The 27,884-nt window shown below is 50.5% G+C and overlaps 1 protein-coding gene and 1 non-coding gene across 5 annotated transcripts; both read right to left on the reverse strand.

The window, feature by feature from the left end:
* Positions 1 to 175: 175 nt before the first annotated feature.
* LOC120894489 (helicase domino) lies at positions 176 to 27,692 on the reverse strand. Of its 4 annotated transcripts, none has more exons than XM_040297100.1 (17): positions 27,336 to 27,692; positions 25,987 to 26,096; positions 24,878 to 25,914; positions 24,394 to 24,565; positions 24,032 to 24,263; positions 23,021 to 23,122; positions 20,862 to 22,336; positions 19,771 to 20,783; positions 19,299 to 19,485; positions 18,649 to 18,785; positions 18,347 to 18,533; positions 16,681 to 18,249; positions 15,405 to 16,319; positions 14,626 to 14,850; positions 7,954 to 7,989; positions 4,442 to 7,735; positions 176 to 4,347 (listed from the first exon to the last, which is right to left on the reverse strand). In XM_040297100.1, the coding sequence occupies exons 2-17, from the start codon at positions 26,083 to 26,085 to the stop codon at positions 3,616 to 3,618; spliced, it is 11,412 nt and encodes a 3,803-aa protein (XP_040153034.1). In that variant the 5' UTR covers positions 26,086 to 26,096; positions 27,336 to 27,692; the 3' UTR covers positions 176 to 3,615. The 4 variants fall into 4 exon arrangements, with proteins under 4 accessions (XP_040153034.1, XP_040153035.1, XP_040153036.1 ...); XM_040297101.1 differs by lacking the exon at positions 27,336 to 27,692 and adding an exon at positions 27,115 to 27,238; XM_040297102.1 differs by lacking the exon at positions 23,021 to 23,122.
* Positions 19,588 to 19,693, reverse strand: LOC120899241. The gene has a single exon (XR_005739044.1). It is a non-coding gene; the product is annotated as a small nucleolar RNA Me28S-Am2589 (small nucleolar RNA).
* Positions 27,693 to 27,884: the final 192 nt, after the last annotated feature.

Consider the following 27,884-nt stretch of genomic DNA (forward strand, 5'->3'; position numbering starts at 1 on the left):
TTACGCAAACGTAGCGTTGTAATTTGATAACAGCATCAAAAATATGCCTTCGTGTTTCGTTGTTAGCGGGTAAGAAGCTTCTAGTTTGCTTTCCATTTGCAACATTATCTTGCCGATAATGATGGAGGGTGGGGTTCCCCTCTCGTAATTATAGAACGATGATAAGATTCTGTTCTTTTACGCCATATTCCCGTTTCCTTGCACATTTTTGTCTAAACTATTTACAAAAAAAATATCTTATGCTAACTGGCGCATTCACTGATCGCCGTACTGAATAAAGCTCAATTCAATTTCATTAAAATAAGTAAAACTACACACTAAACACACACTAAACGCATCCTATCGAACCGAGAGTTGTTGCAGGGTAGGAAAAGTTTCATCGTCGGTCGTAAAGTGTTTATGTCATCGAACGATAGTAGAGATTGTTTAAATTTCCTTAGGATCAGATCATCGTATGTATGTAGTGTCCGTCGGAATATTATCTGGTTGGAAAACTGAATTTACGCAGGACGGAAACGCTTTCCAAATAGAACGATTAACCTAAAAATGAAAATAACAATACTCTCGAACAGCTACTACACAACAACGCAGGAATGGTTCAAAAGATGCACCCAAATGCAACTGCGCTAAAAAGAATGCATCAGATATTAGTTCCTGAATAGACGAAATACCATCATTATGGATAAGACATCCCATATAAAGGAAGAGCTTACCAATCCTTTCTCACAAGGTGAAGAAATTATGAAGAAAGGAGAAGGAGCGTCTTCTAAGTCCCAGTACCCAGTCCCAGTTAAAAACATAGAACTCTAGTTCATGGTAACGCTGAATTTATTCACGCGATTAACAGCAATAGAACTTGTACCTCAGAATTTAGTGAATGGATTAAAATAACCGCCAATTCCAAGGATAACGAGATAATTTTTTTATTTCGATATTTAATTACATTATTATGACGATTCTATGAACATCTACGATGTTACCCATCCCGATATGCTCCGGTGCCCCATTACAGTGGCCCTCAACTATAATGAACTTCTAGTGAAATTATCACTCGGGAATGAAGTCACTAATGTCTTCATTTATAGGAATTTTTTGTCATAATGAGGCGAGGTCATTATCTATCAACCATATCCTATTTACAAATGAAAGATATTAATAACTAGGAAGCTCAGAGAGCTCAATATATACTGGATTCAATTCATAGAGACTTTGAACCTATTGGCCTCATTCGGCTGCACGAAGATGACTTGCATGCCCCAATCATACGTGAGATGCTTCAACAATGTACGAAGAGTTGAAGCGACTGCTCGAGAACAACACGGTGCAGGCTGCTGAGGTGCAAACATCAACACCTCAAGTCATGGATAACGACGGGTTCACGGTCTACGCGAGAAAGGGCCGAGTGCCTAAAAGAAGTCAGCCACAAGCTGACGACATCTTCCAGGTTCCTGAAGGAGGAATAATAAGGATGAAGCCCACGAACAAGCTCCTGGTGGACACTCTTACCGATGGATTAGAGATGTACTCATTGACATCGACTTTGAAACAGTGATTGCAATTGCTGAAGCAGCCGAAAAGGAACGCTCAAATCGAAAATCAATCATCATTGGATTCCACACGGAAAAAGTTGTGTGTCTCAAGCCCGAATGCCTGCACAATCACGATTTAGTCGAGATTGCTTCCAGTTTGATTACCACACGAGGACGGTGGTAATTAGCCAAGTCTTTGCTGCAGAATATGAGCAAATGTATGGAGATATTGGAAGGCAATTCGCAGCCTACGAACGAGCTCCTAGTGGACACTCTTACCGATGGATTAGAGACGTTCTCACTGACCTCGACTTTGGCAACCAAAACTATGCTGCAGAATATGAGCAAATGTATGGAGATATTGGAAGGGGATTCCCAGCCTACGAACGAGCTCCTAGTGGACACTCTTACCCATGGATTAGAGACGTACTCATTGACATCGACTTTGAAACAGTGGTTGCAATTGCTGAAGCAGCCGAAAAGGAACGCTCAAATCGAAAATCAATCATCATTGGATTCCACACGGAAAAAGTTGTGTGTCTCAAGCCCGAATGCCTGCACAATCACGATTTAGTCGAGATTGCTCCCAGTTTGATTACCACAGGAGGAGGGTGGTAATTAGCCAAGTCTTTGCTGCAGAATATGAGCAAATGTATGGAGATATTGGAAGGCGATTCGCAGCCTACGATCGAGCTCCTAGTGGACACTCTTACCGATGGATTAGAGACGTACTCATTGACATCGACTTTGAAACAGTGGTTGCAATTGCTGAAGCGGCCCAAAAGGAGGGCTCAAATGGAAAATCCAACATCACTGGATTCCACACCGAAAAAAATTGTGTCTCAAACATGATTGCAACGAACGGATCTTTCCAAGGTTCCACCAAAGCCATTTGTGGAGCTCGGAAAAGATGTGACGATCGGAATCAGTCTCTGAAGTTGGTATTGGATAATACAAAATAGAAAATGATGATGAGTCCCACCTCTCCATGATGATGAGTCCCGACAATAAGTTGAGAGGAACGAATGTATCACTAGGATATGTGCTAAAGATGTAGATTTATAAACTCAGTTCACCGAATTTTAATACCAAGGACTGAATATCCTGGCCATTGCTAATCGGATCATGTTAAAGAGTATTTAAGTAAGATATCAGGATGTGAACAAAGGATATCACCACACATCGATGATACTGCTATTCCTGTGCCGAGGCAACACTATCCATTCCAGAAGCTTAAAAATACTTATGAATTTGGCTAACATTGTAGAGATCGTGGAGAAAAGACTGCCATTGTGGAGTAATCGCAGTGTTTTATTCTTTAATGGCCAGCAGAATGATGAAATCCACAGAACGGGATATCTCTAGAACAGTGGAGTGGTATAGTCTGCTGCAGAGATTGTAAAAAATTCCCAAAGTGCATGCAAACTGTGGATCCATTAACGGTCAGTCATGGTGGGACCCCGACCCGAATCTTCTTTAAGCTTCTTGGAGACAGTCGCCAATTCGAGAGACAACAAGTCCACTTTAACAATAACCAGCAAGTGCTGTCAAGAACCACAAGAAATAGTATGTAATGGTGAGCCACAATTATTTCAATCTTATGGAGAAGACCTGATGTCCTGCTTAGATCCTTCAATTCCCATTCAAGACTCAGGAATATGTCGAGTACGCCCGGGATGATAAGATGCCTATATCACATCTCCTATGCATTAAGAATTGTATGTAGCGCGATGAAACTGTTATGTTTTAATTTCTAAGCAATACACTCTATTTGGAAAGGTTCCTTCTGGTAAAAAAGAAAATGAATTGCACGCCAAGTTGACAACGGTTATACGAATGAATGAACTGACTCTCCCTCTCTATTTTTCTCTCTCAGTTGATGATCGCGATCTGTTTTATCCTAATAGATTTGTTACTAATTTAAAATCGAAACGATTTTATTTTTTTCGCTACCAACGCGTCCCCAAAACCTTCCTTTTTTACCGATGTTCTCTTGTTTTCTTAAATTTTACAAACTAAATTATCATTAATCTCACATGCTTACAACTACACCCTCTATAATTACCCTAACTCTCCACATACAACTTTACTTTGCAACATTCGGTGACTGTTTCTTCTTGATCATACTCACCTGGGACGCTTGCTGCCCCTGCTGAGTGGCGCTAGTTGCACCAGCACCCGTGTTAGATCCACCGCTGGCCGCCGAGCTCACGACTACCGCAGCAGATGACACTTGTGTGGCTGCCGGGCCGGCACTGGCGGTAGACACGGTAACTCCACCATCACCGACAGTCGCACTACTGCTCACAGTAATATGCTGCTGAGCGGTTTGCTGCGCAGTGGCCTGTTGTTGTTGCTGCATGGCTAACACTTGCTGCTGCTGTACGGTTGTGCCAACTTGAGCGGTTGATCCACCACCGCTTCCACTGGCGCCACTGCCTCCAGCAGCTGTCGATTGGCTAGAATCGGTGGAACCCGAGCCGCTTACCACCGTCTGAGACACCACGTTCGGTGTGGAGGTCACAGACGTACCGACCACCACTTGTTGCTGCTGCTGCTGTTGCTGTTGCTGCTGTAACTGTTGCGGAGACTGCACCGTGACTGCCACCAGCGATCCACCGGGTGTGGTTTGCAGTCGTACCGGGCTAGCATTCGAACGGGCGGCTTGTTGCGATTGGATAGCGTTCAGTATCACCTGCTGCTGCTGGGCCGAGGTGGCCCCTCCCGCCACCTTAATCGTACCGATGTTCTGCCCCGGCACGTGCGTCCGTATATTGCCGGCTGCAATTGCCTGGGCGGCGGACGTTGCTGACACCACCTGAAACAATGCATTGAACGTATGAAAATAAAACTCATAGCTTATCGAAGGATTTCTTCGGGCGCTGCTACTGCTGCTCCCAAACACTGCCTACCTGTATCGCCTGCCGGCCTTGCGACTGCGACATGGACACGGGAATCATTCGGCTGACACCCGTCTTCCCGAGCACAATCTGGCTGCCCTGGTGCGTGTGGCGGATGACGTGCTGCACCTGCTGCATCGTCATGGTCGTGCCGGAGGCAATATTTTTCGGCCCCTGCAGAAACACCTGCGTCGGCTGTACCGTCTTGCCGGCGACGTGCGTGATTTGCGTCATCTTGCCGGCCGCGGCACCCTTGCGCTGCTGGGTCAATATTTGCTGCTGCAGATGCACCTGCCGTACCTGGCCCTGGTTGGCGCCGATCGTTTTCAGCTGGCCCGGCTTCACCTGGGACAGCGTCATCCCGGTGGCCGCCACCGTACCGCCGGACGTTTTGACCAGCGTCATCTGCTGTGCACCGGACGTTCCCGCCTGCTGTACCTGCAGGTTGGCGGCCTGAGCAAACAGTTGTGCCTGCGGTATGAGCTGCTGTTTGTTAAGCGCGGCCTGCTGCTGTTGCTGCTGCTGCTGCTGCTGCTGGCTGATCAGTTGCCGCTTCACCATGAGCTGCATTTCGTTGTCCGTTGCTGGGCGCGTGATCATGTGCTTCGTACCGCCGAGCTGCTTGATGTACTGCATGCGCGGCTGTCCCTGTACCATCTGCACGGTCGCAATCGTACTGCCGGCGGCACCGGTCACCGTCGGCGTTTGGGACACGATCGTACCACCGGTGGCCGAAACTACCTGCGTCACCGCATTGCCACCGGTGACCGTGGTCACGCCGGACACCTTTTGCACCACGGCCGTACCAGCGGTGGCCGTGCCGGTCGCACCAGCAGCCGTTGCCTGCTGCACCTGCACCGTCTGCCCGACCGTGCCTGTCTGGATGATGTTGCCCTGCAGGATGGCCGGGCTGACGATCGTCGGTTGGCCGGAGGCCGTTTGCAGCACCGTCGCTCCGCCGCTCGTCGCAACCTGGGCCGCCGTCGCCGGATGCAGCACCTTTACCGACTGGCGCATCGGGGGCTGGCGGTAGAACTGTATCTGCGGCGCGTTGCCCGGCTTGCCGGTGCTGGACACCGTCCCGACGGAGATGGATTTGGCCACCACACCGGACACCTGCTGGCCGCCGGCCATCGAAAGCCGCAGCTGGGCGGACTGGAGCTGCGCCTGGGTCAGTCCACCGCCCAGGCTGCTCACGCTGACGACGGTGGGGCTCTGGGAGCCCGATCGCTGGTGCAGCACCACCTCCTGCAGCGTACCGGTCGGCGCAACGATGCGCTGGGCGCGCAGTGCCGACGTCGTCAGCGTGGTTACCTGCGCCGGCTGTATCGTAGCACTGCTGGCCACACCCGACGTCATCACGCTGCCGAGCTGTGCGACCGAGACGACATGCGGGATCGATTGGTTCACGATCGACGTGGCTTGCGAGGCGGGCGAGATCGTTGCAGTACCACCACCCTGCAGCAGCTGCTGCGACGATGCGGGCTGATGGATGGATACGATCTGGGGCTGGGACGTCAGCTGGACCGAGTTTACGCCCGACATGGTAGTGACGGGTGTGGTCAGCACGACCGACACTTGTTGCGTTTGGCCCGCCTGCCCGATTTGTTGCTGCGCGTTGCCGCTCTGCTGTGCCGCCACCTGTGCCAACTGTTGCGAAAGCAGATTCTGACTTGCCGGACTTGCAACGATGGCTTTAACGATTTGCTGTGTTTGCTGCTGCTGCTGCTGCTGACTGGGACTGGCGCAGATGTTGACGACCGGTTGGCCGACCCGACCCGCCTGCACGATCGTAGCCACGGTTGGGGTCGCATTGGTCGACACGCCGCACACGACGATCGTCGTTGGCTGCCCTGCTGCCGAGGTCACAATTTGCTGACCCTGCACAGTGGTCGCCTGTTGCTGTGGCGAGATGGCGTGCGCTTGCAGTTGCAGCTGCTGCTGAATGAGATGCTGGGCCGGTGTTGCTACCGTGACCGCTTGCACAGTGGCGGCAGATGGTTGCTGCTGCTGCTGCTGCTGCTGCTGCTGCTGAACGACCGTTTGAATGTGTGCCTGCTGCTGCTGTTGCGCTGTCACAATCGGTTGCACACCGACCACCGTCGTCGTGCCCACCTGTTGCTGCTGGATGGTTGTTACGACGGTGCCTGCTTGCGACACTGCCCCAACAGCCTGCTGCTGTTGGGCGTTCTGTTGTTGCTGCTGCTGCTGAGCTTGCTGCTGCTGCTGCTGCTGCTGCTGCTGCTGCTGCTGCTGCTGCTGCTGCTGCTGCTGCAGTTGTGCTTGCTGCTGCTGCTCCTGGGCGACCGTTAGTTTGTGCTTTTCCTTCAAGTACCGCTCGGCCCGACGCGTCGCAATCTCGACCGGTGTCAGCGGCGCATCGTACCCGGTGATACCGTGCTTAGCCAGCACGAGCGCGTGCTTCGGATTCTTCAGCGCTGCCGGCAGCGTGCTCGAGAGCGACGATTTGCCCGGCACCGGCTTCTTGCCGAACGCCGTCCGGATGTTCTCGAACTTCTGGCGCATCAGCTTAATGAACGAACTGTTCGCATCGCTCGTGTACAGCTGGCCGGTGCGCATCGACCGTATCTGCTTCGGAGGCGACGAACCCGCGGCGGCTGCGACGTTCGATGGCGGGGGCGGCGACGACGACGACGTCGTGGGCGACTGTTTCTGCGGGTTTTTGTTCTTTTTCTGCTTCTTCGGGCTCTCCAGCAGCTTGCCCTCCTCGCGCGGCATTATGACGGACTCGTACCGGTAGCGGCACTGCTTCGGCAACCGGTACGTGCGCGACGACTGGTTGACAATGTCCGCCACCAGGTCCCAGTTCGGCACGTGGCCCGGCGAGATCAGCATCAGGTTCAGCGGCAAGCCCTGCAGGTTCTGTATCACGTTCAGGATCGCCATATCCTCGTACACCGTCCACTCCGGTATGCCGCCCTCCGGCTCGACCGGCGGCTTCATCGGCAGCGTGGTCGGTTTCATCGCCAGCATCGGCGGGAACGGCTTGATGATGCCCTTGTACCGCTGCAGCTTGTACTCCTTGCGCAGCTTGGCCATCTGGGGCGTGGGCCGATCGAACAGCGAGCGCGGCGCGTAGTACGTGTCCTCGCGCCGTATCTTCGGCGGCCGGCGCCCATCGGGATAGAAGCCCGCCTCCGAGCGGCTGCGCTTGTAGTCCTTCTTGATGTACACGGGCGGCAGCTCCGCCTCCGGGATGATGTCGGACGTGTCGTACAGGAACGTCAGCGAATGATCCACGTACAGATCGTTATCATCTTGCGGGGGCGTTGGGGGACACCACATCTGTGCCGGCGTGAGAAAACACATTCGGGCGCGCGCGAGGAAAGGGAGTAGAATGAGATTATTAGCAAATGGAGCACACACACGCTGCGCGTTCTGTACTAGGAGAGAGCGAGAGATTTAGCTTTCTTGGGGGAGCGAGTGGAGGTTGGAAACTAAATCTTGCACAGTACAAAAACACGCACAAAGAAGGATATGAAAGACAGATCTGGAGTACTCACCGGCATCTTCTCCATCGTGCTATCCGATATCCATATCTAGAGCATTTTCCACGGTACGCACACATCGGAAGAGCACGTGTTTCGAGTGAACAAACGAGATGATTAAGTAAAACAGAGAGAAAGGGAGAGAGAGAGAGGTAGGGAGGAGAGAAAAGAGAGAGAGAGAGATATTACAAATCCGTACAATTATTTTGTTAATTTTTGTTTGCCAACACGCGCGCCCGTTGCTGAAACCGATCAGGTCAGGTCTGTGGACCGTGACACACAGCCACGTACTTCTTCTCTCTGTGTGTGTGTGTGTGTGTGTGTGTGCTGATTTTTGCCATCTTTCCACAGCATCGTTCAGCACCGGGCGCGCGGGGTTGTTTGCTGCTTTCGCAGCTGCAAGTCGAGCAAAACTTCTCTTCTTCTTTATAAATTTCTGATGCTTTCGAATTTCTGATGCTTTCTGATCCTTTTACGATGTAGAGGGCGCGCGCGACAATTACATCGGATCTGGGGGGGGGGGACTATTGTGTTTTAGCTTCGATTTCTTTTTTTCCGATTCACGTTCAATTGCTTCACTTTTTGATTTTCTCGAACTAAATTTGTGTGTTTGTGGCAGTACATGGACAATAAATTCTACCACGAGGTTGTAACGTAAATACAAAACAAGGAACCACACAGCGTGGCCCAGCAATCCTAATAAATTTGAAAAAAAAAAAACTCAAGAAATTTAGCTTTCCACTACCCACGCACACCACACACATACAAACCCTCCAACGCTCATTTCCTATATTTTTATTTGACCGATTTATCAAATCATTGCTATTCGAATGCATCAGAAATTACAAGAAAAAATTAACAAAATAAATCATCACCTTGCTGTTTTTGTGTTGAGTTGTCTGAATAATGTTGCTTATATGTACGTTCGCAAACAATTTCAAATGATTTTTCGCGTTTTCTTTTTTATGATTTTGATGCCAGAAAATCTAATATTTCTTTTTGCTTTGGTGCCATTCAAAAGGACATTCTAGCGTACACTACTCGTTATCAGAAGTTTACAAGCCACGCGCGATTGAAGTAATAATTTAGATTTTTGGGTCTTGCGTATGTTTTGTAACGGTATCAGGAGTGTAAGAATTATCGCGTAAGAACGTACAATAAACAGCAAGTTATGGTTTGGATTTTCACATCTTCTCTTTAGCATAGATAATTAGTATTCTCTCTCTTTCTCTTTCTCTTTCTCTCTCATGTATCTCTCTTTATCTCTCCGTTTGGCGCATCATTTCCGTTTGTACTCTTCTCCGTCTTTCTTTTTCAAGTCTTACTTTTTGCATCCATATTTCTTGCTCTCTAGATATAGAAGGTTATCGATAGCAACAACCACCACCCCCCAGCAACCTAACGACTGTAGTAAAAAGCAGCCACACGCGGGGAATGTTGTGTGCTTGCCTTTTCTTTCTGTAAACATCAACAACATCATGGCACATGATGTATGTTTCACGTGCCCGCCGACAATTGCGCACTCCGACACACCGGATGAGGAAGCGTCGTGCGTTCTTGAAAATCTGTACGAACGGATTACGCTTCTCTCTCTCTCTCTCTCTCTCTCTCTCTCTCTCGCTTTGTTTTGTGACACCAAAAGCTGTTCACATTACTTTTCAACGGAAAATATGTGCAACGTTGTTTTGATGAAGCTGTTCAGTTCAGTTAATTGTTCCTTCTCTTACTCTTTTCTTCTTTGTTTGAACGTTGTGTAATAATCGCTTTCTTCTCACATTATTCGAATGAATTCATCAACTCAAGCATTTCATTTTTTTTTTTTTACTCAGCAAGGATAATTTTTTATTCTATTAATTTTTTCTCGCAAACATGCAAACACACCTCTCCTCTCTGCCTTGTTCTGTTTGCAATATGTGCGGTTTTGTTTGTTTGTTTTTCTTTTGTTATGTTCTTCTCTCTGTGATTGCGCCCGCGCGCTGTTTACTATTACACGGCGGCGCTTTTATCGATCGATCGAGCATTTTGTTTTCCCTGGGATGTATTGTTATGTTCGTAATAGTAATATTTTCTCTTTTGTTTTCTTCTATTTTCTCTTCTGCTCTCTTTCTACTATGCTGCCTTTTACCGTGCGGAACACACGGTTTATACACACAACAGTCGTGAAAACATTATCATGTGTTCGATCTGCCTACAACAAACCTGGAGGTTTTCCTTATTGATCATCGATTGGCCGGTCATAATTGTCCCCTTTCCGAACAGGAAAACTGGTAAAACTGGTACTTCACTTATTTCTTTCCCCCGTCCGTAAATAGTCAACTAGTATTCGTGTCAGGGGTGGGGGGGCTCACTATGTTACAGTCTCTGTTTTGTTGTTGTTCTGGGCTATTCTGTTGTTTTCCATTGTCGATTATTTTTCTACACGCACAACAACGAGGATGGATTTTGGGATGCGCACAGTACTGTATGTTTGGGTAGCCATATTGATAAGCGATTTTTAACCGCGATCAACAATAGCCAGCCACATATGTTAACCAGCATAAATGTTAACCATGCGGAGACTACAATGCGCCACAGACATTGTTTGCTTAAATAAACATAAAACCCAAAATCTGATGGTATTTTGGGACGAACCAATTGGAATCTAGGCGAACTAATGGCTTTGTTTGTTCTGATTTTCTGTGTGCATCCGCACTGCATATAAATCCACGATAAATCCTTCCAGCAGTCGTGTTAACACGAACTCAGCTTTCGTGGATGTGTGTGTATGTGTGGTGTGTATATTAAGGATAAAATATGCACATATGTACTGCGTTGATCAGTGATTTCTAATGAGCTGTACACCAACACCCCCTAGAGGTCCGTAGAAATAATCTCGTGTCCTATTCTACATATATTTACATCTTGAACTACACCGAGCATATTTATAGATTTGCGAAGATTTGCAACCTTCAAACACAATACACACACACACACACAAGTATGTGTGTGTGTGTTGATTGTTTTGGGTAGTAGATAGTGTTGTTTAATGCATAAAAGTATGCTACTTCCCCCCTTACTTAAACAACTGAACAGAAGAAATGTAACATTTCCAAAATCTCTCACTTTCAATTTCCTTAGCATATATCTTTTTAGTAAACTAACCTGTGGATACGGGTGAGGGAAGGGTATGGGATGTATACGAAAAAGAGCTGCGTACAGAAAACGCATACACTGAGTGATACACACTTTTGATCGTGCGTCCGCGACTGCTGCGGCGAACCGATCGATCAAAAAACGAGTTTAGTACTACACCTAATTCTCTCCTGCACATTATTGTGTGTTAAGCGTGAGGCGGCGATGACGCAAAACGAAGGAGCAGGATGTACGGGTGGAATTATGTATGATAGGAAATAAATAGTGACGCGCGCCCCCTCCAAATGTACATTATTGAATAATGCTATCACAATTAAACGATACGATAGGATGTGTGTCCGCACAAGTTTGGCGGCACTTGGCCCCTTATTGAGGGGAGACAGTGATATGGGGAGCAGGATCGATCATCAAGGGTGGTGCAGAGATAGTAGTCGAGGATAGGGATTCAAACAGAGAGAGCACATGTTTAACGCACACACACACAGATACACTGAACAGGCATTATTGCCCGACACTGGTAAGACACTGGGCCAGACAAGCTGTCAAATGCTGTTACTATAGCAATTTGGTGTGCACTATTGCTTTGCGATGTATGCAAATTGAGAACCTTTGAAACGATTGGCTTTTCTGTGTATGTTATTTCCAAGATAGAGCTTTTCGCACTATGATCAAAGTATGAAACAAATTTTCAGTACATGAGGGGAGGGAGAAACGGAAAACATACTCTGCTAAGGTAGCTGTCCATTTATGATTTTTAGATGACAACACACAAAAAAAAAAACATAAAATAAACTTCGATATAATATAAAACATAACACACATTCCTTCCTTTCCTATCGTGATCGTGTCTCCACTCTTGAGTCGCTTGCCCTTTTATGTAAGCAATGCTTCGTTAGTACTGGATGTTTTTTTTAATCCATTACCAGTCAGTGTCTAACAGTGCGTGGTGATGATGCGTGATGGTGGTGGGTAGGTAGAAGCGAGCAAACGAAAGCCCAATTGTCAATGTGTGAAAAAGTCCGTTCAAATAATACACTGTGTGATGATTCTCCGGGTAGGCAAAATAAGGTGTACAAAACCAAATGCCATCCAACATTCGGAGGAAATACTCTTCTGCTTTTTCAGCCAGCAAAAGTAAAAAAGTAGTTTAAAAACATAAACCCAATTCGGGGTTAGGCATTAAGAAGTGTCCATTTACACGATGGCGGCAAGTAGCAGCAGCAGCAGCAGTTTGGCAGACGACGGCAGTTGCCACCATCAAACGTTTCCATTTTCTAATGGATCCTTTTCCTCGTGCTGCTGACCTTCTCCAGCAGCTTCGATCGCCGCTCTACTACGTGCCACGGTGGATGCTAACTTGGAGGCGGATCCCTCCTCACCACCTGGCAACTTTCCACCAGCACCACCACTTCCGTGGTTTTCGCTACCTCCATCTGCTTCCTCTTTCCGACCAGTAGCGGTAGTGCCTCCCTTCGTTAGCCAACCGTCCAGCGTGCGATTGTAGGTGGCTCCACCCGCATTCATCACAATGGGTGGGGTTGCACGACCGCCAGCGCTGCCAACCCCTCTAGACAGTCGCTTCAAACGCCGCAGCTTCGTGTTCGTGGGCGTTGGAGCCCGGAATCCATCGCTCACCTCTGCCACCCTTTTCGCCGTGTCGGGGGTGCGCAGCAAATCGTTCACAACGACCTTCAAGTTTCTGATTACGTTGGTGGTTTTTGGGACGATCGAGTTTGCGACCGTTTTTTGTGGCTGCTGTTCGATGGTGGTAGCGGGAGGACGAGGAGCCGCCGATGAGTCGGAACTATGATTTAGATGGTCACGATGATTATCGACCACTGTCGAGCTACTACTACTGTTACACTCATTCGCTTCCGCTGGCTTGGAGGAGCTGCTTTCGACCGCCGACGACGAAGCGTCCTTTTTGCTACACTCTGCACTTTCTCTCTCCTCATTATCGCCACCATCATCGCCCAGATGATGATGATGATGATGGTTCGGTTGCTGTGAAAGTTGAGGCGTTTTCGAGCGATTGGGCCGCCGGTTGTACACCGGCAGCATCGGACTGTCGTCCAGCGTCCAAAGGTTGATCTTGACCGTGCCACGCGATCGCGTTCGGGGCGTGGTTTTGCTAGCATTGGACGACTCGTCCACATCGTCGGACGTTTCATCGACCGAAAGATCGCAACTGGCCGGGACGACCATGGGCGAGGTCGAGCTGACGACGGGCGTCCTGCTTCGACCGTCCCGTGCGCGGCCAACGCGAGAGGTGGGACGGGAAGACTGATGGTCCTTGGTGCTACTGCCACCTCCACCGCCGTCCACCGTCCCTCCTGTCCGCGCGTCCTCATCGTGATGCATTCCCGGGCCAGCGGAATTACCACTATTATAGTAGCTGTTCATTTGATTCGAATCCGAATCGGGCGCATCGTTCGAATCGACCATCACGTCCAGGCTGCACTCACTGTCAAATTCGTCCAGGGGCTTGGCCAATGATGCCGTCGTCACCGCAGCAGCAGCATCACTAGCGGATGAACTGCTGGCCGAGGAAACGGTAGAACGATCGGCGGCCGCGTTGTTACTGCTCTTGGCCACTCGAACAGGACTTGGCACCTGACGAGTGATCTTAGCACGCGCACTACCACCACCACCACCACTACCACCACTGTTGGTAGTGGTGGCGGCTTTCGGAGACTGTTTTACATTGACTCCTGTCTTTTGAATCATCGAGCCTATAACTGCTCTTGCTGCCACCGACGCTCGTCTAGGCGTGTTTCTCAGCATAACAATGGCAGCATTTTCTCCACCTTGCACAGCATCATCTTGCTTTTTCGCTCGATCGTCCTCCGTACCAACGTCCGCCAAAGGATCCTGCTCTTCCTCCTCTTCCTCTTCTGTTCCATCTTCCCCACTATCAGCCGCTTCCGAATCGGATCCATTTTCCTCCCGATTTGATTGGTCCTCATCTTGTACCGTTTCATTCGAACTTTCGTCCGACTCGAGCTCATCCTCATCCTCATCCTCATCGTCTGTAAATGAAGCTTTGGAAACATTCCTTCTAGCGTGCTTGGCGTTGCGCGTTGCACCTTTCGCTCGACGCTGGTTTGCAGCTGCCGCCACCGCCGCCTTGCTGCTCTGTGAACGGGCACCACCTTTAGCAACGGTGCTTTCTTGATACTTTCGTTTGCCCAAAATACTGCCGGCGGCTTTGTTACTATTACCAAGGCCAGAGTGTTTTGCCCCAACACCACCCGAATGTTGCTTCGGCTGCTGTTTCGCCGAAGCCAACACCCTCCTGCCGGTTGCAGTCGTCAGTTTCTGCCCACCATCGGCTCTACCACCACTTCTACTACCACCGTCGTACTTGCTTGCCACTTGATGGCCCCTGCTGTTCGCTCTATTCTTCAGTGTCCCTCCGTCACGGTTCGTCATTGTCTTTGCTGTCGTCGTCGCTGTCGTCACCCTCGACGTCCGGTCGTTGCGGCGCATTGTGCGCAACCTGTGCTTACTACTACCACCACTACTAACTCTATTACTAGGATGAGTTTTATTAACCTGATTTTTGGCATCCTCCCGGGAGAAGGTGAGCAGGTCGGCGTGCTCCTCTGCTTCGCGCTTGCGGGCCGCCTCCTCGTTGCGCCGCTGCTCCGCCAGCCGGTTCGCTTCCCAGTCGCGCTTCTGCTGCTCGATCTCCTGCTCCACCGCTTTCAACTGCACCGCAGTCCAGGTACCTTCGGTGTCCTCGACGAAACGCATCGCGTACCGCTCGACAGGACTCAGCTGGAGGGAAAGGAAACGAAACGAGGGATTTTGTTATTCATTTGAACGGGCGGTGTGTGTGGTTGTGATACATTGATTCATACATTACAGGGGTTTCCAGCGGTTTTCATACTTGTGAGACACTTCCAAGACACTTTCCTATTGGAAGTGAACTTCATATGTTGGAAATTGAACTCTATAGGAAATTCCTATTGTATTTGTCCAACCAGGGTGCTATAGAGTCCAATTCCCATTGCATTAAGTTCTTTTTGCGTTAGAAAGAGTCAATAAAGTGTCCCACAGCTTTGATAACTTTTGGAAAACCCTGTACAATGAAAAAGAAAATAATCTAGCTGTACGAGAACTATGATAGCACACGGCTACCTGCAAACGTTGCAAGCCGGGTGCGGTCTGGGACGTCATTGGAGTATTCTATTCCAACCTAGCAATGAACTGAGCGCAATACATTATGATGCTCAACCCGCCTTTCCCCAATCCCGAGGGATCAGAGAAAAAGCTCTACTAAAGTTGGAGTGTTTTTTTTTAATCAGGCGACATTTCAACTTTCCACCTACCTGTTTAATTAGATTCTGCACCTCCTTCTCGGCCTTGCTCAGCTCCGGCTCCTTGCCCTCGGCGTCACCGGCGGCCGCCACCTTCTCCTCGTCGATCGGAATGGTTTCGTCGAACTCGTCGAGATCGGCCGACGCTTCGGCCTTGGCAAACTTAGCCGCCTGCACGTCCTGATCGTCCTCGGCGGCTGCCAGCGCAGACTCGAACACATTGATGGCCGATTTGCTGCTGTCCACCGCCGGCTCGCCGCCTGTCGCCGGCTGCGGCTGCCCCGGGCCCGTCGCAAGGTTCGCGTTCAACCGCTCCTTCCGCTCGCGGTCCCGGTCGAGCACCTCGGCCAGCCGGGCCGACGCGTCCTGCTCCGCACTGTCCACCGTGAACAGGTCCTGGATGGTGGTGGAGCTCTTGAAGTAGGCGGTGGTAAAGTTGCCGCCCTCGATTGCCAGATCGCCCAGTATGCGCTTCTGGTTCGCCTTCTTCAGTATGTTCTCCTCGATCGTCTTCTCGCTCACCAGCCGGTAGATGTGCACGTCGCGCGTCTGCCCGATCCGATGGCACCGGTCCTGGGCCTGCGCGTCCATCGTCGGGTTCCAGTCCGAGTCGTAAAATATCACAGTGTCGGCGCCGGTCAAGTTAATGCCAACGCCCCCGGACCGGGTCGACAGGATGAACGCGAACATGCGCCGGTCGTTGTTGAACCGCTCCATCAGCACCTGCCGCTGCTCCACCTTTGTCGTGCCGTCCAGCCGCAGATAGATGTGGCCGTGGTAGTTCAGGAATGCTTCCAGCACGTCCAGCATGCGCGTCATCTGGGTGAAGATGAGCACGCGGTGGCCTTCCGATTTTAGCTTCTTCAGCAACCGGTCGAGCGTTTGCAGCTTGCCACAGTCGTACTGAATGAGGCGAGGATCCGGAAACTAGAGTAAAAGGACAGACAAGTGAAGGTTATTAAAGTGGATTGAAACAACATACACTTATAAAAGTCGTTCAGAAGCTTCTACAAGTGCAATTACAAGGATAATTTATGTTAATTTGTACGACAATTCTAATGCTTTCTTAATATACAGCTAAGAAAGCGACGTATATACGCCAAAAGGTATGAAATGCCTAAAGCATGATATAGCTCTATTGCAAAAACCATTCAAATAAAGACTTAGAACGATTGATTTGTAGAGCAACACTCCCATCCTCTCCCAAACCTAATCGGGACAAATTGAGATCAAAATTTCACTATTTTTAAACAAATTAAATCATCTTTCCCCCTCCTGGCTTACTCACCTGTGTGCTCATGGCGGAAATAATCGGATGCAGCAGCTGAATGGCTGGCTGGATTTGCTCCGCCATCGTTGCCTCCCACTGCTGCTCGGCGTTCAGCTTGGATGGATGCGGATGGGACACCTGCAGGTACGGTGTCGGCGCACACACGGCCGGTACGAACAGGACAAAGTTTGAGATCGTCGCACGCAGCTCGCCCGCCCGCTGATCGATGCTTTTGATCGCTTCCGACAGGCACGAGCTGGCGGCCGCAAACAGCGCACCGTTCTTCGTTCCACCGCCACCGCCGCATCGTGCCATCGTTGCGCGCCGGGTGTGGTACGAGCTGGCGACACCGAACGGAATCAGCTCGTCCGGCCGGTGCCGGAACTCTTCCTCGATCAAAGCGCACAACGTTTCGCGCAGATCCCGCCCATAGATCGGGGTCGCATCGCAACGCTTCGCATTGATGCGCCCGAGCAGCTCCAGCACCTCCCGGCGCCGCTCCTTGCGCGACTCCTCGATGCAGGCCAGATAGAACTCGGTGCGCTGTCGTTCGTCCATTTCGGCCGCTTCCGCCGATCTGGCCGCCGCGTCACCACTACTGCCGGCGAGGCTCTTCGAGTGCTTTAGCTGCTTCATGATCGTGGCGGCCAGCGTCGATGAGATCTGCGTCTTTTGCCCGACGTTCTGTACCATCCGGTTGGCGGAGGCACCGCTCACTGTCGCTGCTGCTGCCGCCGCCGATGTGGTCGCAGCGCTCGACTGCACTCCCATCGACTGGAGTGTTGCTATTCGCTGCGTTGGCAAAACATTAACACCGCCGCTACCACCTGCCGCTAGTGCGGGTCGATGGAATATGGTCTGGCTGGTGCCACCGCCGGCTGCCGGCTGCAGTCGCCCGGTGATGATGTACGACTGGGACGCATTCGAGCCGATCCCACCACCCGATGACACCTGAGGAATGATCTGCACCACCTGACCAGCATTTAACCGGTTCTGCTGTTGCTGGTGCAGTGGACTGGCCATGGATACGATACCGCCACCGCCGGCAATGTCGCTCCGCTTGCGCAGGAGTAGCCCGGGCGACATGCTTCTATTGCTGCCCGCCGCCGCTACCATACTGCTGGAATCGAGGCCCGCCGAACTGCTGCTGCCGCCCATCATCATCATCACCGTGGACGAGCCGCGCCGCCGTATGTCGATGACCCGCGACTGGATGCCGCTGCTGCTGCTACTGCCGCCGGAACCGATGAGGGATGATTTCTTATCTAGGGATGCTTCATGATTTACAAGCGGAACAAACTTTGTCCCTTCAGTCTTCATCGCCGGGCTGGTGCCGACGCGCACGCCCGTCGTGATGCTGACGCCGGCCCGATTGCCGCCGAGCGACTCCTGCACGCGCACGTCGGGAATGCGCACGTGCAGCCGCAGCTTCCCGGTGGGACACCGGGGCGGTGGCAGCGGGGTAGAATCGATTTCCTCGATCAGCCGCTTCGGCATGCACAGGTGCTGCGTACGGTGCGCCACGTACGCGGGCAGCAGCAGCTCCAGCTGAATTAGTACTAAGTTTAAGGAAGACAGATCAATTTGCTGCAACGGGAAGGTAAGAAAGGCACGAAATTAGATCATCTTTCCGATTGGCGCGAAAGCGCGAAACAAAACGAAGCAAACGGTGCTAAAAACTCACAGTGAATGGATCGTAGCTGAACATGTTGTACACGAGCGAGGCCGTCTTAATGCTGATGCCCTCCATGCGGAAGGGCGATATTGTCGGTCGCTCCTCGAACATGTTCGGATGGTTGCACACCTTGCGCAGCTGCATTAGGACGTTAATCACGCTCAGCAGATTGCCCGATGCTAGCGTTTCTCTCGTTCTAGAGGAAAAGAGATAAAGAGAAGGTAAAGAGCCAATCATTAGTACCATACACGAACTCTCCTCTTACTCTCTCACACACACCACACTCCCAACTACACCGGTGTACTACTCACTTTGCTCGACTCATAAAGTCATCGTAGAGAAAGCGCTGACGCTTGGACAGTCGACACATGACCACGTGTTCGTACTTTTTCGGCATCTGCTTTTCCACCTCGCATTTCAACCGCCGCAGCAAAAACGGTCGCAATACCTGAAGAGAGATAAAGGCCCGTCAAAACGGCAAGCGTTAATTAGTTGTTTAGGAACTAACCACACCTCCAGTTAATATATATGTAAACATTATGATTATTCACCACCAAAACCTTTAAAAAACGAAATCACATTTTTTAAAAAACCATAAGACGCCACAACAAAAAACGGGTAAAATTATATGTAATGCTTCTTTTAGCAAACCCCAAACCAAACCGTACCAATTTTCTTATGAATTTCCACCGCCAGACTACATGTTTTCCTCCTTTGAACAACACATACAATAACAAAGAAAAGGTTACGATCCACCAAACCCCATTCCCAAAAAGACAAACAAACGCACACACACACAAAATTATGAGAAAGCACCGTATAAAGGTGGTATATGACACGATAAAAGACGCACGCACGTCCGCACGCAGCAGAGGAAGCATCAGCCCCCGGCGCGCACAGTATGGGGAGGGGTGATGATGCGTAAATAATCATAATATTACATTACGTACAGGGTACAGACCTTGTGCAGGCGCTTGATAATCGTTTCATTGTACTCGGAGTTGCCTTCGATCATGCCGGTCATCGGGTTCGAGAACCATTCCTTAAACTCGCGGTGCGATTGAAACACGTGCGGCATCAGGAAGTGCATCAGCGACCACAGTTCCATCAAATTGTTCTGCAGCGGCGTGCCGGTGAGCAGTAGTCGTCTGTAGAATGGAAAGCAAAAACATGTTCATTCAATGGGGAATTGCGCTCGGGAGGATACAATGAAAGAGTAATGGAAACAGTTCGCTCCCTGTTTCATGCGTTGTTTTATCAGACAAATGCCTCGTATAGGGGTCATCTTGCAAATGGAAAAGGCGCTCTAGAACAGATTGCCAGCTCCAATCAGCTAGAAACGTAATAAGTTTAACATCATGGGTAAAACGCAACGCATACAACGGGAAGAACACGCTTGATACCAAAAGAAGCAATAAACCACGCATACTCACTGTTCGGTTTGAAAGTTGAGCAGCAGTTGCCAGCGCTGAGATTTGAAGTTTTTGATGTTTTGCGCCTCGTCCAGGATCAGGTACTTCCACTTTTTCCGCCGGAAGCTCTGGTGGTCCTGTATCACCAGCTTGTACGACGTGATGCACACGTGGAAGGCGTTCACCTTCGTCCAGCCGGTGCGCTTCTGCTTGCGCTCCTTCGGCGTGCCGTAGTAGGTCAGTATCTTGAACCCCGGGCACCACTTCTTGAACTCCATCTCCCAGTTGAGCATCACCGACGACGGTACGATGATCAGATGCGGCCCCCAGTTGCCCTTCACGCACGCCAGATGCGCCAGCAGCGAGATGGTTTGGATCGTCTTGCCCAAACCCATCTCGTCCGCCAGTATGCCGTTCAGCTTGCGGTCGTGCATCGTCACCAGCCAGTCCAGCCCGATGTGCTGGTACTCGCGCAGCGAATGCTTCAGCAGCGTCGGTATCGGCGTCACGACGCTGGTCGACGACAGCGTGTTACCCTTCGGCTGGATGCTTTCCGCGATGGCAGCCGCATCGTTCAGCATATCGTCCTTGTCGCTTTGACTTTTGGCCGCCGACGATGCCCCGCTGGAGCCTGCTGCTGCTGCTGCTGCTGATGTAGCAGCCGTCTCGCCGGACCCGGTCTCATCGTCAAGCAAATGCTTCAGCCCGAATGCGTCCTCTTCCGCGTCCATCGCTTCTTCGCTTTCGTCCGACTCATCCTCGGTAATATCATCGTCGTCGTCCTCCTCCTCATCGTCGTCCGAGCCTGTCAGACCTTCGCTTTCGTCGTTGCCGTCTTCCTCCTCCTCCTTGTCCTCATCGTCCGACGACTCGTACATGGGCTGACTTCGCGTTCGTCGCCGTTTGCGATCGTTCGCCGGAACTGCCGGCACCTCGTCTGCATCGTCATCGGAATCGATGTCCATCTGCTCGCCCGCGGGAGGAAGATTTTTGTACTTTGCCATCAGCTCCTCGATGGTCAAGTCGTTGTCGGCCTGGGAAAAAGAAGTTAAATAAGGGAAATCAGTATCATTTTCAGTATTGCACTCCATTCCATGTTTGTACACACTTACATTCAACTCATCGATTTCCTTCTTGTGATCCTGGTTCTTTTCCTTCCTCTCCTGCTCCCGGATGGTATCCTCATCGTCCATGCTATCCTCGTCCGCACTGAAGTCCTTGTCTCCGTCCTCCTCCTCCCCCTCCCTGGTAGCACCCTGCTTCTTCTTCCTCCTCTTCTCATCGGCCTCTTCTTCCTCCTCCTCCTCCTGCTCTTCCTCCCCGTCCCCGTCACCGTCGTTCGAGTCGGACAGCACGATCTTATCACGATTCTCCAGATAGTCCTTCGGCAGATGCTTCAGAAAATCGTCCAAATCCATCTCGGACTCCTTCTGCAGGGCGGCCACCTCGTCTTTGGTTCCATCCTCTGCCTCTGCCGCCGCCTCGGCCTCCGCCTTCGCGATCGTTTCCTCGTCATCGTCCGAGCTTTCCGCCTCCGGGCAGAACTCATCGTCCGAACCGCCTGCCAGCCCACCGCTACCGCGCAGCGGGGAGGAAAGGCGCGACGAGTTCAGGCTTTCCGCCTTACTCCCTGGTGGGAGGAGAGCAGCAGCAGCACCACCCGGCACCGGGGCGGCCTTGTTCATGCCCTCGACCAGCTGCTGCGAGTACTTCTCCGTCTGGTCCACGATGAAGCTAAGCTGCTGATCGAGCGCCTTCTTGCGCCGCTCGTCCAGCTTGGTCTGCTGCTTGTACTCGACCAGCTTTTCCGCGTTCGACCAGAACGTCTTGATTTCCTTCGCCACGAACGCGGCTATCCGCTTCAGCTGCAGCTCCTGGGCCTTCTCCGCCCGCTGCGCCGCCAGCGCCTTGTCCTGGAAGTGTTTCTGCACCATGCGGGCGCACTTTCGCGCGGCCGCCTTCTTCCACTTTCGCTCCTGGGCGAAGTCGGCCGCCAGCCAGACCATCTCCTCGAGCAGATAGTCCCAGTGCGCCTTCGGCCGGGGCGGCTCCTGCACCTTCGGCAGGCGCTTCTCCGTCCACAGGCCCTCCTTCTGCAGCTCCTGGATGCGCTGCATCACGAACACCTCCTGCCGGGCTTTGTTGGTGTACTGGTCCGGCGGACCGTTGCTATTGGTTCCGGCGGGCACCCCTCCACCGAGTTGCTGCTGCTGCTGCCCAGCCAACGACCCGGACGACAGTGCGGTGCCGCGTCCATTGCCAAGCGCACCGTTCTGTTGGCCGTTGTTTAGCCCCCGGGAGGACGATGAGCCGGTAATACTGGCGCCGGCCGTACTGCCGCTGCCTCGGCTACCGCCGGCCCCACCGGTGAGGCTTCCACCTTGCCGAACGCTCGGCACGTTCGGCCCATTGGTGCCAATGGTGGTAAGACTGGGCGAAGCATTTGCCGTTTCGAGCAGTTCGCTCTTGATCATATGCCCACCGAGGGCACTGGACGCGGAGGAGATTTGCCTTTTCCGATCGACGGCGGAGGCGGCGGCGGGCGAGATGCCGATACCGACCCGGTCGGGAATGATCGGCGTACCACCTAGAACAGAATCGGAACAAAAACGAAAAACGAAGTTTTAATTCACAAATAATCACAGCTATTCGGGTCAACATATATAATACAAAAGAAGAAACAAGCAACAAAAACAAATCATTTCCAGTAAATTCCAAAACAAATTTTTCACAATTATTAACCGTTACAGAGCAGCCACATCCACATCCTTTGCATGGAAGCAAAAAGGTGTCTTTTAAAAGCTTGAAGTAAAACACATCGACGTTTCTAGTACTAAAAGCTACCGATAGTGCCATAAAATTGATAAGACATTCAATTTGATTTGATGCATGCGTTTCCGAACGTAAAGTGTAACACACTACGGAACATTAAAGGCGAATGAATAAATAAAATAAAAACGTTTAGCAACTGATAACCAAGAAAAGGCAACAATTGAATATGCTTTAGAAAAGGCCATGAGTTAATAATCAGCATGCCCCCTATAGCGGCCAACAACATCTGGCCAAAATGTTAAAAAACCATTCGCGGCATAAGGTTACATCATATTCCAACAATGAACATAAAACCATAACAAAATGTAAAAACTAAGCTCTAAAAAAAAGTAAAAACAAACGTAAATATTGTAAAATTACATATGCATAACACAGCTATTGTAACAATGTAATCAATGTAAAGAAAAAACGAAGTAGATAAAACAAGGGTGCGCTCTACCTGGCACCAGCAGTGGCGGAGAGGTTCCTAGTGTGGATGGTACACTAATTTGCCCAAACACCATCCCATGGCGACCACCCTGCGGTCTACCGGGCACATGTCCTACACAGAGATTCCGCGCCCAGGACCATTACAGTGGGAAGGCATTACCGTGGTGGTGGGTGGTGTGTTTCAAAGAACGGTTGAGCAGTGTGTGTGGCAAATTGGGGGAAAACAGGCAGGGATCAAATTGAAAGAGAGCGTGTTGATGAGAAAACAGGAACAAGAGAAGAACGGGATATAAAAAAATACGAAATAATTTTGATTTGCTGTAGGTTAGTGTTAGGGTAAATATCTAATCAAGTTTACGATATGAAATGGAACACATTATTCAATTCCGAAAATGAACGTCATTTCATTGAAAATCCACCGGGATTAAGGGAAGAAAATCCTGAACGTGGAGAAGAATTGCAAAGAAGGGCTATGTGTAGGCATTGGGAAGGTACTGCATATGGGGTCTATTTTTGAACTAGGAATGTAACCTCCGCAAGAAGCTTCCAAATCCCTCTCTAGATATCTCGGAATCGGAACAGTTGAAAGAGATTTTGCTTTCGTTAGGTTCAAATATCAGACAAATGCCTCGATTGTAATCTTGTTAACAGATTCCGCTCTTCCAGAATAGAACAACGGGCCGTTCATTACAAAAGTAAGTAAAATGTAACATCATAATAAGAACCTGACGTGTTTTCTCTTTCGCCTGTCCGCTGCACTAGAGCAGGTAGGTGGAGATAGGCAAAGAGGGATTATGTAGGCAGTGAAAACGACTGCATGTATCATCTATTTTTAAACTAGGAACGTAACCGGGAAGCTTCAATGTCCCTCATCAATGTCTCGGAATGATGTCTTCTGAGTAAAGTATAATTCCTTCCTATTCGTAACTCTCATGATACGAAAATGATTCTTAGAGACGCGGCCAACAAACGTCTTATCAAAATTGAGGTACACAAAAATACAGCACGAATATGATGTTACCTTGCTGGCTGAGCTGAGCGACAGCGGCAGGAAGTGTGGTCGAGACGGCTACCGGCGTGGCACCGACACCGGGTATTTTAATTTCCGCTCCCTGTGGCAGCCCGGTTAAGGTATCGTCCCCACCACTGCTGCTACTACTACCATTGCCGCTCACCACCACCGGTGTCACGACGCTGCCAAGATTGGTGCTTCCGGGCGTGGTAGAAATTCCGCTCAGCGCACGGGTCGACTGCTGCAAAAGTTGAAAAGAAAAGCAAGAAAAAAAAACACCATTATTTATCCGATTGGATGGGTCTCTTCGTTCGCCTTGTAATAGTTGGGCGGTTAAAAACACCTTTCAAAACGCAATTGTGTGTACTGACCTGCTTTAGCGCTTCGCCGGCCTCTTCCAGATTGCTAGACAACGGTTCCAGCTTGTACGAGCGAACGAAGCTGGTGAACGCGGGCGTTGGTGGCTTCTTTCTCCATACGGGATATTCCATCATATTGCCACCGGTTTGAAGAAAGAACAGTTCCGCTACATGCTCGTTGTATCTGCGAAAAACGACAGCACACAAGGGGGAGGGCACAATAAGGTAAGCATGACGACATGTGATGAAATTCCATCTCAATTCCACTGATACACAAACAGAGGAATGTGTCTGTGTGTGTGTGTGTGTGTGTGTGTGTGTGGGTTGTACATTCACTACAAGAGGAGTTCTCTGATTTTACTGTTTTTTTGTACAAAAAGATTTTGTTCCGTACATCGAAATTTCAAAGTGACAAATGGAACAAATTCGACTTGCTTTTTTTGAAGAGAATATTTAAAGTTGGGCTTTCACATGTGTAATCACACGCGAAACTTACCTCTCTTTGATACTTCGTAATCGCATATACTTGTGCTCTAGAATCAGTTTCTTGAGCGCGCTGATATCATGTTCCGGTTCCGTTTCTAGCTTGATGCGCTTTTTCGACACTGCGGCGGATCCGCCGGCCGTCGAGCCAGCAGAAGCAGCAGCAACAGCGACGGCAGCGGAAACAGTTCCCTGCCCTCCGACAGCAATTCCACCAGCAACCACCGGCGTAAAGGACGACGATGATGACGTCGACGCGGTAGTGTTTGTTTTGGTGTACAATTTCCCAACCACACCACTCGCACCAACGATTGCTCCTTCCTCACTAGCACCACCACCACCACCACCACCCGCCACGTCCGTTACACTACCCGTACTATCCTCTATTGCTCTTTTCTCGCCCACCACGACACCAAACGTACTTTCCTCACTGCCGGGGGTTTCACTTGTACTACCACCGCCACCACTTGCACCACTCGCTGGCACTAGACCGCCCTCCGCCACGCCACCGCTCGCGATGGATCCGCCTCCCCGTCCTCCCCGTCCTCCGCCTTCACTTTCCGAGAGACCACTTCCTGTTCGTTCACCACCCGGCGTACTGGTAATGTTAGCATTATTAGCCTCAACACTGCCACTGCTGTTACCACCACCACCACTACTGCTGCTGCTGCTCGCACTGTTGGCGACGTTTTGTTGCTGCTGCTGCTGCTGCTGCTGGAGGTTATGATGAGACGGTGCCGATGACGACAGCGGCACACTAGATGCATCGGTTGCGACCGTTACGTTGCCGCCAGCAGCGTTACTGCTGGGAGACGGTTGCTGCTGCAGCTGCTGCTGTGGTAAGCTTTTGTGAGGTGACGACAATGACGATGACGACGACGTCGGTGTGCCGGCAGGCTGCATTTGCTGACCCTGCTGCTGCTGCTGCTGCTGGTGCTGGTGGTGTTGCGGCTGCTGCTGCTGTTGCTGAGACTGTTCCAGTTGCTGTTGTTGGTCTTCATTTAACGAGCGCGACATTGGTGTAATGGAATCGAGCGTGCCAGTAGGTAACTGTTGGAGATGAAAAAGAAAAATACAATCAAACAAAACGAACATTATTGTGCACACACGCCGCTCACTTACCTGGGCAGTGTTAGTTGTAGTTGCTGTGTTTCGATCAATTCCAGCAGGAAGGGCCTGGTTTCGACCACGTTGCCCTCCCGCCGTATCGCCTTCATTCATTTTTTATACATCTGTGTGCGTGTGTGTCGCCGGGGAATGGGCAAAGAGTGAGAAAGAATACAATTAGGATGTTTGAAGATAAGTTAAATAAAATAGTTCAAAATGATTGCTTCCGTTAGGTTCAAAAATATCAGACAAATGCCTCGATTGTAATCTTGTTGACAGATTCCGCTCTTCCAGAAAAGAACAACGGGCCGTTCATTACAAAAGTAAGTAAAATTTAACATCATGGTAAGAACCCTAACGTGTTTACTCCTCCTTGTGCCGCCTGTCCGCCGCTTGGGTTGCGCTTTCAATAATTTTACTTACAAGCTTGAGAATAAATTCATTAAATAAAATAAGCCGCACGCTACCATCGTAGTTGGCCGAAGCCTAGCCTTATTCCTCTGTAAACAAATCATAATGCGGCCGGACGGAGCCAGCCGCTCGGAACACAACGCCACAGCCGAAAAGCCGCTAGGCGCGGTATGTGTGAGTGTGTATGTGTATGGCGGCAGCTGTCAAACTGTGAAACGCGCCACATTTTCTCTCTCGCTCATCTTCCGGCCGCCCTATGCTGAGGAGAGCGAGAAAGGGGGGAAAACCCCGGGGACGATCGGGAGCGCATGCAGAAAAGAACGGTCAAAGCCATTCCGGGCGGCACTGGCAGTTTGCTTTTGCTCTGTAATCTGCCTTCCGGAATGGCGGATGTGACACACACACAATGACACAATGAGATGCTGGACCCGTTGCTATATGCACGCGCAAGAGACGAGACTAAAAGCCACGTACGAGAGCACACTTTGAAATTTGTTCCACCTTTGCTTCCGCTTCATCACAGCATTTGTCGTACTAATTCGCACGCGGAAAAAAACCAACCGATTAAAAGAACAGATGCCATACATTCACCGGTCTACCACCCTACACTCTCGCCCATACTACCACCTTGCGGCGCCTTACAAAACCATATTTCAGTGACCGAAAGAGGGAAAATAAAAACTAATCGTGAATTAAATTCCACCATTTCTCGCACACCCAAGCACAACGCACCAGAAAATTCATTTTCTCCCTGCACACGCCATTATAAGCAACGCGCCGTGCGCGAGCCTAGCAGAAAGCACACAAAACCCCAGCGGCAGCCATCTTGCTTTTCGGCGCAGCGCAATCTCGTCTGTACATTCGGGCGAGTCCGCCGCGGCGCCCGCCCATGTAGTTGTGTGTATGTGTGTACATAGCAAAGAAAGAAGAAAAAAACGGCGCTGCTTCCGTACCTCAACTGCAAGGCAATTTCGATCCCGAGCGGAAGAGGGTGCACACACTCATGCTAGTGGCTGCACCAGCCAACAACGACGCACTTTTACGCTTTCCGCCCGCATTCGCATTCAATTCCGCCTGGGACCACCGACCAACCAAACCGAACGTTCGCACTTTTCTTTGTTTCCTGCGTCGGGGAAGGGCTGCCCGCAGAAACTAATTTTCTTTGCACACGAACGAGAACGCACGCACGCACACACACACGCGTCTCTCTGCCCAGCACAATGTGCGAAACTAACGCGACGGCAGCAAAATGAATGCTTCGTTCTTTTCTCCTGCTGCTGCTGCTTGCTGCTGCTGCTGCTGCCTTGCGCTGCCCCCGGAAATGGTAGCGATGGGCCGAGGTGCGCTTCACCAGCCGGAACGTATCGCTCCTGTCAGTTGGATGTGTTTAGCGCGGCGGGTTCAAATCTTGGTAGAGTTTGTGGCAATGATTGTTGATGAAAAATTAGACAAACACAGGAAATAAAACCAGATTATTAATAATAAATATTAATTTCCATAAA

This window comes from Anopheles arabiensis, chromosome 2 (assembly GCF_016920715.1).
Source record: "Anopheles arabiensis isolate DONGOLA chromosome 2, AaraD3, whole genome shotgun sequence".
Classification (NCBI taxonomy): domain Eukaryota; kingdom Metazoa; phylum Arthropoda; class Insecta; order Diptera; family Culicidae; genus Anopheles; species Anopheles arabiensis.